At 40.1% G+C, this 9,210-nt stretch overlaps 1 protein-coding gene across 3 annotated transcripts; it reads left to right on the top strand.

Moving 5' to 3' along the window:
* Positions 1 to 6,032: 6,032 nt before the first annotated feature.
* Positions 6,033 to 8,953, top strand: LOC112789866 (ras-related protein RABB1b). Of its 3 annotated transcripts, none has more exons than XM_025831963.3 (6): positions 6,033 to 6,193; positions 6,297 to 6,436; positions 7,311 to 7,393; positions 7,931 to 8,135; positions 8,245 to 8,313; positions 8,509 to 8,953. In XM_025831963.3, the coding sequence occupies exons 1-6, from the start codon at positions 6,034 to 6,036 to the stop codon at positions 8,599 to 8,601; spliced, it is 750 nt and encodes a 249-aa protein (XP_025687748.2). In that variant the 5' UTR covers position 6,033; the 3' UTR covers positions 8,602 to 8,953. The 3 variants fall into 3 exon arrangements, with proteins under 3 accessions (XP_025687748.2, XP_029152408.1, XP_029152409.1); XM_029296575.2 differs by lacking the exon at positions 7,311 to 7,393 and adding an exon at positions 7,693 to 7,740 and having other exon boundaries at positions 6,041 to 6,193; positions 7,842 to 8,135; XM_029296576.2 differs by lacking the exon at positions 7,311 to 7,393 and having other exon boundaries at positions 6,041 to 6,193; positions 7,842 to 8,135.
* Positions 8,954 to 9,210: the final 257 nt, after the last annotated feature.

Raw genomic sequence — 9,210 nt, 5'->3', positions numbered from 1 at the left:
ATCAAGTAGTAATAACTCACAAGAGTGAGGTCGATCCCACAGGGATTGATGGATCAAGCAATATTAGTGGGTGATTAGTTTAGTCAAGCTAACATTGATGAGTTGAAGTGAAATTGAAGCAACAGAAAGTAAATTGCAATGAATTGTAAATTGCAGTAAGAAAAGTGGACAGAAATTTAAAGAGCAAGAAATGTAAATTGCATCAAATGTATAGGGACTTGGGTGCAGGGAATTAAAGAAAGCAATAAAGCTGAACTTAGAGAACAAGCAACTGGAAATCTAAATTGTAGGAAAAATAAAGGGGTGTGGGTGCTGGGAATTAAAACAGAACTGAAAGATGTAAAGTGCAATGAATTAAAGAGCTCTCAGATGAGGAAATTCAGCAACAAGTCAATTCAATACCAAAATAGAGATGTAGAAGTGCAGAAGAATAAAAACTCAAGACAATTGCAGGAATTGTAAATCAAGATCACAACAACCTCAAATGGAAAATTTCAGAAAAAGAAATTGGAGTAGAGGATTGTAGAAATTGAAATTGAAATTGCAGAAGAAGAAATGAAACTGAAAGCAGGACTCAGATTTTTGATCTTTCAATTCTCAAATTCAAAAACTAAAACTAAAAGAGAGAGCTCTCTACTCCTAATGCTCCCTAGTGGAGCCAGCCTCCTTTCTAAAATGAAAATGATGCCTTATATAAGCTTTACAAAATGAAAATAAAAAATCAAATTAAAATTGAAAACAAATTACAATTTAAATAAAATTCCTAATCTAGCTTGTTCTTGTGCTTTGAAGTGATGTCAATGGTTTTTTAAGTTGGTGTGAAGAATTGGATCCAAATTTGTTTTTGAGTAAAAAAAAATGGAAATTGGACCAAGACCACCTTCCAGGGGCATGCTCGGTTAAAAAAGAGAGCGCAGCGCTCCCTTTGCCTAGTGTGCCTTCAATTTTGTTCGTGCCAGGCCCATTTCCTTTTGATGCATTGCGCTCGGTTAAAAGAACCAATGCAGCGCTCCTTTTGCCTTGTGAGGAAGCCTTGGCCTTGCCAAATTGGTGCTCATTTCCTTGGCAAAACAAAAGGGTAGCGCTCAGTGAATTGAAAGAGCGCAACATCCCTTTGTGTTGGTGGAGCTCCCGTGTTCGAATCTTGGTGGTTGCACTCTTGCCTTGTTTTTGTTTTGGTGAGAGCCCGATAAAGTTAACTAAGTTAACTTAGCGCTCTCTCTTTGAGCGCTGATGCCTTGGCCTTACTTGAGCCTTGCCCCCTCTTTGAGCCTTGGTGTGAGCACTTGCTTGGTTGGTTTTTGGTCCTTAAAGATACCTTTCACTTGTGCTTCAATTTTATGCCAAATATAGATTGCTATATATCTTTGGAAAGCTCTGAATGTCAGATTTCCAACGCAACTAGAAGCGCATCAATTGGACATCTGTAGCTCAAGTTATGGCCCTTTGAAGGAGGCATGGTCGTGCTGTTTGGAGACCGCTGAAAGCGTAGCGCTCAAAGCGTAGCGCTTGTTAAAAAATGTAGCGCTTAGAGAAGGAGCGCTGCACTCACTAAGTTAACGCAGCGCTATGGGCACTGGTTGGAGGCCAAACTTTGCGTCAGCTTTTGAGGCCCATCCTTGAGGTTCACCCCATACTATTATATATTCTTGGAAAGTTCTGGATGTCTACTTTCCAATGCAATTGAGAGCACATCATTCCAAGCTCTACAGATCAAGTTATTCTCCTTGGAAGGTGAAGAGGTTAGCTAGCCTTACTGCAGGTTGATACCATGTTCATCTATGCACTATCGGGGCAGTTTTCTCCCTCAGATTTAGTGTCCACCATGTAGTGTCATATATGCTTGAAAAGCTCTAGATGTCTACTTTTCAATGCTACTAGAATCACCTCATTTGGAGTTCTGTAGCTCAAATTATTCTTGTTGGAATGTGAAGAGGTCAGGGTTGTAAATCCTCTTTGCTTAACTCATAGGCCTCTTTGAGTTTGTTTCCAACTCTTTTGCCACCATGGGAGTATGATTCTTCTTTTTAGTGCTTTTATTGCTTCTTCTTCTATTATTTCCTACAAAGTTTATAAAATCAAAAGATCAAAGAAGTATACCATTTAAGCACAAAAGCATGCAATATTTAAGCACTAATTATCAATTTCTTGTATGAAAAAGCATAGAAAAACATGACATGATGACATGTCATCAGCCGTTAGTCAAATAGAGACTCACGACTGAATCCATGAGTCCGTCGACCGTTAGACACTCGTTATTGAACTTGTCGAGGTATTTCCTTGTGGATTCGTCCTGCCTTTGGGTGATGACAAGTAAGCTGATGGGGGTGTTTGGATTTGGTGAGTCGGGTGGTGAATTGGGCCATAAATTTTCTCGAGATACCGTGAAAGTTGGCTATGGAGTCATGCGGGAGGGCGTTAAACCACTTGATTGCAGGTCCAGCCAGAGTTACCGGGAAGGCCCTGCATCGGACCGCGTCGGCGGCCCCTTCCAAGTTCATCCTGGCCTCGAAGGTCGTTAGTTGTTCCTAGGGATTCTTGGTTCCATCGTATTTCATGTCCGTGGGCTTGTCGAAGCCCTTCGGGAGTTTGGCTATCAGGATTCTTTCTGTGAAAGGGGTGGCTCCCATTATCACGTGTTCGCTCTTCGTGCGTTTGGCTTCCCGGTGATGTCGTCGGTCGTCCTCTTCGCGCCGGTGCTCTGGGTCTCGGGAGACGCTATGATCGTGTTTTTTGCTGCGTCGCCGTTCAGGTGACCTGTTGTGTCTAGCTTCGTGGCGGGATCGGGTTTTAGAGGTCGCGTGGCTTCCATGTTCCGGGTGACACTGTTCTTTGGTCGCTACGCGGCCCTCGAGGTTTTGCATCCAGAGGCAGAGGTCTTGAATTATCTGGATCACTTTTTTCCCCCAAGCCGTCAGGGGCTCGGGGTTCATGCTGTGGACGACCGTCCCCCTTTGATTGTTGCTGGGGCTGTGTTGGCTGGCGCATAGCACTTGTTACTCTTTGGTGAGTGGGAGGAATGGTTTCCCAACCTTGGGGGTTGGGGTTCCTGTGTGTGAGTGGTGAGAGACTGGGGATTGCTCTTCGGGAATATCCGCCATGTCGTCACGACGTTGCAAGTTCCCCACAGACGGCGCCAATGTACAAGATGTCTCTGGTACGGGTTGAGAGATGGATCGGGAACTTGCGAGTCGAGGCGGATGCCGGATTATCTGACTGGAGCAGTGGGGGTGATACCTGCAAAGACACTCCGACGCTCAAGTCAGAATGGATCAAAGAGGTATAAGGTGTGTGAGGTGAATGACATACCTGAGGGGGCCTGGGGCTCCCCTTTATATAAGTGATGGTAATTATCTTATCTTATCTTATTTGGTTAAGATAAGAGAGGTATTTGAATTTGATTGTTGGTTAGAAGTTCTAGTGGGCCTGTTCCGGACCTTCTAGAAGGACGAAATGGGTCGGACCCGGATTACCGGGTTCGGAGACCGTTTCGGGTGTAGAATCCATAGGCCGGATCCGTAACAGTTGCCCCCTGAGCTAGAGAGTGAGGGTGCTCGGCCTCATCGCTGGAGGAACCTTTTTCTCGCCGTTGTGGTTTGCCAAGGAGATCGTTGTTTGGTTTTCCCGGTCGAAGTCGGAGATTTGGGGAGTTCCTGGCCGTTTCATGGTCAGACGAAGAGCACGTTGTTTGGGCGACTCATCACATGCGGGGTTTGATGACCGTTTCGAGGAAGGGACTGGAGATCAGGTTTAAAACATATTTAAAAAGATAAAATATAAACTTTTATTTTTAAATAGTTACCTTTTTAATTTTTTTGGTCTCATTTATAAAATAAATAATAAAAAATTATACTTATTTTTTAAAATGAAATTCAAATTTAAAAAAATAAATAGTAAAAAAAATTAGAAAATTGCAAGAGATGTTCCCATACTCGCACGTGACGCGCTGATGGTGTTTTTGCGGAAAACGAATTTCCAACACACAAATCCAACCGGCAAGTGTACCGGGTCGCATCAAGTAGTAATAACTCACTTAGAGTGAGGTCGATCCCACAGGGATTGATGGATCAAGCAACTTTAGTGGGTGATTAGTTTAGTCAAGCTAACATTGAAGGGATATTGGATGAAATGTAGCCAACAGAATTGTAAATGACAGGAAATTTAAAGTTGTAGAAAGTAAAATTGCATAAAACTTAAAGTGCAAGAAAGTAAAGTAGCTGAAACTTAAATTGCACGAAATGTAAATTGCATTAAATGTAAAAGGGATTGGGTGCAGGGAATTTAAAATTCAACAAGAAAATATAAAGAGCAATCAAACAGAGGAGTAAAAGATGAAATAAGTGCAGCAGATTTAAACAGAAATGGAAAATTGCTTGAAGAAGCAACACAAAATGTAATTAAGCTCAATTGTGAAATTTAAAGAGACAAGTGAGGATCTCAGGGAATTAATGAGACTAGAAAACAAGTCTAGATCTCAATTCCTTCCTTGATCCAACAGAGAAGCAATTTGAAAAAGAAAATGAGATGGAAGCAGTAAAGAGAGCCTTGATTCAAATCACAATTCCTTGAATTATGCAGCAAAATAAAAACAAAGAGATCTCAGATAGAAATTGAAACAGAATTTCTCCAATTTCAATCCAAGATTTAAAACAGGAAGGAAAACTAAGAGAGAGAGCTCTCAAATCTTAATGCTCCCTAGTGGAGCTAGCCTTTTTTAATTCAGCTCTCATTGATGCCTTTATATAGGCTTTACAAAATGAAAAATGAAAATGAAATTAAAAAAATTACAAAAATGAAAATCCTAATTTAATTGATCCATGTGCCTTTGAGTGATGATGTGGGCTTTGCTTGCTTTGGATTTGAGAAGAAATGGGTTTGGTTGGCCTTGATTCAATTTGGTGAGGAATTGAATTAAATTGAATTTTGGTTGATTTTGGCCCATATGTTGCTCCCAGGAGGCTGCCCTACTCTTATGGAGGGCAGAGCAGGAAAACTTTGTGTGGGTATCCAATTTGCGTGCCAAGGCTTGGAAGCATCAGGATGCTGCCCTGCCCTTGTGGAGGGCAGGGCAGAGTTGCCATGGTGCGCGTTTGTTGCTGGCCGAAACTCCTTTGGTGCGCGACAATTGTGCAAGCTGGCCGTGCCAGTTTTTGTGCCATGCACCAAGAATTGCTGCCCTGCCCTTGCAGAGGGCAGGGCAATGTTGCCAAAAGGTGAGGTTCCAAGTTCGAAACTTGGTGGAGGCACACACTGCTCCTTTTCCTTGGTTTCCTTGGCACCTAATTCACGCATAAGGCTTGGCTTCCTTGGAGGTCTTGTGTTCGAACCTTGGTGAAAGCAATTGGGGGAGCAATTTTCCTTGATTTTTCATGAAGAGCACAACATTGCCCTGCTCTCCAAGAGGGCAGAGCAGAAAAATGAGCGCCACTTTGCTTTGGGGTGAGGCTCCAGCTTCGAACCTTGGTGGAAGCACATTGGTTTATTTTCGCTTATTTTTTGCCCTTAAAGATGCCTTTCATTCCTGCCTCAATTGTACGCCAAATATGGATTGCTATATATCGTTGGAAAGCTCTGAATGTCAGCTTTCTAACGCAACTGGAAGCACATCAATTGGACGTCTGTAGCTCAAGTTATAGCCCTTTGAAGGAGGCATGGTCATGCTGTGAGCGCCCAGATTTTACCTTAGCGAAAATTCTTGCTTCCAACCTCACTTTGCATCACGATTCTGCCCTTGCCCTTGGCAAGGGCAGGGCAGTGTGTGCTGATTGCCTATTCTCCTTTAATTTGGTCATGGGCCACGCTTTTGAAAGCATGGCCTAAGGTTCCAAAGTATGCTCCAACTTCAAAGTGTGTCCCAAAGCTCTTTTTTTCTCCTTTTTTTGTGCTTTTTTGCTTCTTTTTCTTCTTATTTTCTACAAGATTTATAAAATTAAAAGATCAAGGAAATATACCAAGTATAAAAGCATTCAATATTTAAACATAAATAATCAATTTCTTGTATGAAAAAGCATAGAAAAATAGGTATATGATGACATGTCATCACGCGCCTTCCCTGGTTTGTTTTCTTTTAAAACCCCATTTATCGCACATTCCCATTCTCTCTTTCTCCTTCGTGTCAACCACCGTTTCTTCTTCTTTTTCGGCGCCATGTCTTACGATTATCTCTTCAAGTACATCATCATCGGCGACACAGGTTCTATTCTCTCTCTCTCTCTCAAATTCCTTTTTCCCTTCTCTTTTATCCATTTCCGTGTTTGATTTTCTCTTATTCATTGTTTTTATCCGGTGCGGCGCAGGTGTAGGGAAATCGTGCCTGCTCCTGCAGTTCACTGACAAGAGGTTTCAACCCGTCCATGATCTCACCATTGGCGTTGAGTTTGGTGCTCGCATGGTCACCATCGATTCCCGACCCATCAAGCTTCAGATATGGGACACTGTTAGTTCTCTCTCTCTCTTATTTTTGTGGTTATTTCTGTAAGTTAATTAATAATTATGCTTTTCTTTATTCCTTTTTTGTTCTTGTCGTACTTGAAATTACTAGTTGAGAACTGATGTTACATATTTTGCAGTAGGACACTGGAATTGATTTTAATCGTTTCTGGAACTTATGATTAGGAACAAGGGTCTGTATTTGTTCATATCTTTTGAGGTATTGAATTTGTTTAGGTTAAAAATGCTATTAGGGTTTGTTTGGTTACTGTCTTTGTTTTCGATGTTTCTGATTTTGTGAAGGAAACGGCAAAAACATAGAAGATGAGTACATGATTTTATTGTTTTTATGTTTTTTCACAAAATACATAAAATGGGAAACATGGAAAAAGAAAATGAAAATAATATAATATAAACTAAAGAGTGATTCAGAATGAAGTTACCTTAAAGTTGTAGTTAGTTCTTGATACTTTTTTTTTCTTTGTATATTTCTTTTAGCATGAATGGATATGATTAGAAGTATCATTAATGCATTTCAGCAAGATATTCCTTAATTTTTTTTTGATTTAGCCTAGGAAAACTAGATACATAAATAATATTTGACCTGTTTGGTATAGCATCAAACATTTGATCCACAGTCTGGCATTGTCAGGTATGATTGAATCAATATAGTAAGAATGTATTAATTGCTCTGCCTGATCGTGACATTAATTCATATTTGCAGAATCCAAATACACAATATAAGGTGGCACAGTTGTTTTTTTAGCTTTGGGGGTATATAGAATTCTTAGTCATAACTTGTTTCCAAGTCTCTTCTTTTATGTTATGGTATTCAACAATAGTACATGAACATTGATGCATAATACATTGTTTAACCGTAGGCTGGGCAAGAGTCATTTAGATCCATTACTAGATCTTACTACAGAGGAGCAGCGGGAGCACTTCTAGTTTATGACATTACTAGGTGGGTGATGCTTTATGAATTGTCTCAGCATGACTAATGCCAAATGTTATATGATATGACTCTTCAAAATGAACATAAGTTTCTTCTTGTTTTCCATTTTTGTGAATGCTAACTCATAACTTTCAAGTGATCTGAGAATTGAGATGTTGGTAATGAATGTGACAAATGCGAAATGCTGTCCAGTTACTTCTTATACCTTTTCTGGCAGCTGTTGTTATTGTCTTACTCTCGAGTGTTGATCATTTGAGTTTAATATAGTTTTGATTTTTAAGCCACCTTATGTAATTTTTTGTTTTTAGATAGCTCATGCAAGGGGCTCTAATCCTGCTTTACAACATGTTTTCATGGTCAGTACGGTTTTCCTCCATTTATGCATTTATGCAGTGCAATTTTCTTCAATACAAAGTAATGTGTCCCAACCTCTTCCGTGTATTTTTCTGGATTGCAGTGGTCTGATGTGTTACCTAAATATGAGGTTGATCCTTTTCATAAATCTTTCCTTCAACTGACAACAAGAAGGGTTTGTTTGTTGATTAGGAGAGAGACTTTTAATCATTTAGCAAGTTGGCTGGAAGATGCTCGGCAGCATGCCAATCCTAACATGACAATCATGCTGATAGGCAACAAGTGTGATCTTTCTCACCGAAGGGCAGTGAGCAAAGAGGAGGGTGAGCAATTTGCAAAGGAAAATGGACTTCTGTTCTTGGAAGCTTCTGCCAGGACAGCTCAAAATGTGGAAGAGGTGATTTATCCCAATTAATAGCACGACAAGACCCTAAATTCACAACATATCCTGTATGCTACGTTGCCCCATGGATAATGTGATTTTTTCATTGTTCTATATTCTGCAGGCCTTCATAAAGACTGCTACAAAGATTCTCCAGAATATTCAAGAAGGTGTCGTTGATGTGTCCAATGAGGTAACTGTCCTGTAAAAAGCTGTTGCACTATCTCAAGTGCCAAATTTTTGGTCCACATACACAAACACATGTATTTAAGTGAACCAAAAAATTATTTAAACCTGTTTTATTCCCCAAATGTGAAAAGGAAAATTTTCTGCTGCCATGTGTGGTCCGTTGACTAAAATTAGCAATGAATGTGTATTGTTATTGCAGTCATTTGGTATAAAGCAAGCGAATGTACGTCCCCAAGGTCAACCCGGTGGAAGAGATGGAAGTGTTAGTACTGGAGGTGGCTGTTGCAGCTGATTATGAGAAACTCAAACTCTATGTGTAATTAGGGGTGTGCTCTATGTGTAATTACGGGTGTGCATGACCCGGCCCGACTTCGAACACTTTAGGAGCTAATTTGGTGTGATTTCACCGGGTCTAGGGTCGGGTAAGGGTCTCAAAAATAGACTCGGTCATTATTTCGGGTTGGATTCGGGCCATGGCTCAGGTCATCCGAACTCAGTCCAGTGGCCCGATCATATACACAATTAATATTGTGTTATTAGCGATGGATGATGGCTATTCTTACGTGGAATTTAAGTATTGTAAACTTTAATATTTTGTGTTATTAGTTATTATAAGACTATAAGTTAATGTTTTATGTTTAAAATGTATAAGATTTTAGACTAATACATAATAGGTGTATTCTATGGTGGCCACAAGTTTTGGTGCCTATGGTGGTTATGGACTTCACAAAATGATATTTTCAATCAAATAAAATAAAAAATTGAAGCACGTTTCAGCTCTATTAATAAATAATGACATGTTTATGAGTGTAAATAAAAGAAAAAATTAGACCATTTATCATATTTCTTCGACAAAAAAAATGATCTATCGTTTTCTCTTGTCGTCTGAAATGAAGTCGCT

This window comes from Arachis hypogaea, chromosome 3 (assembly GCF_003086295.3).
Source record: "Arachis hypogaea cultivar Tifrunner chromosome 3, arahy.Tifrunner.gnm2.J5K5, whole genome shotgun sequence".
Lineage (NCBI taxonomy): Eukaryota > Viridiplantae > Streptophyta > Magnoliopsida > Fabales > Fabaceae > Arachis > Arachis hypogaea.
This window is presented reverse-complemented; position numbering and strand designations above follow the sequence as displayed.

What these genes read in the sequence shown, in the direction of transcription:
- LOC112789866 (XM_025831963.3), top strand. Translation starts at nt 6,034, where the DNA reads ATGTCATCACGCGCCTTCCCTGGTTTGTTTTCTTTTAAAACCCCATTT. An exon ending in AGCTTCAGATATGGGACACT is followed by an intron (nt 6,437 to 7,310) that starts GTTAGTTCTCTC and finishes GTTTAACCGTAG; the next exon opens with GCTGGGCAAGAGTCATTTAG. An exon ending in TCGTTGATGTGTCCAATGAG is followed by an intron (nt 8,314 to 8,508) that starts GTAACTGTCCTG and finishes TTGTTATTGCAG; the next exon opens with TCATTTGGTATAAAGCAAGC.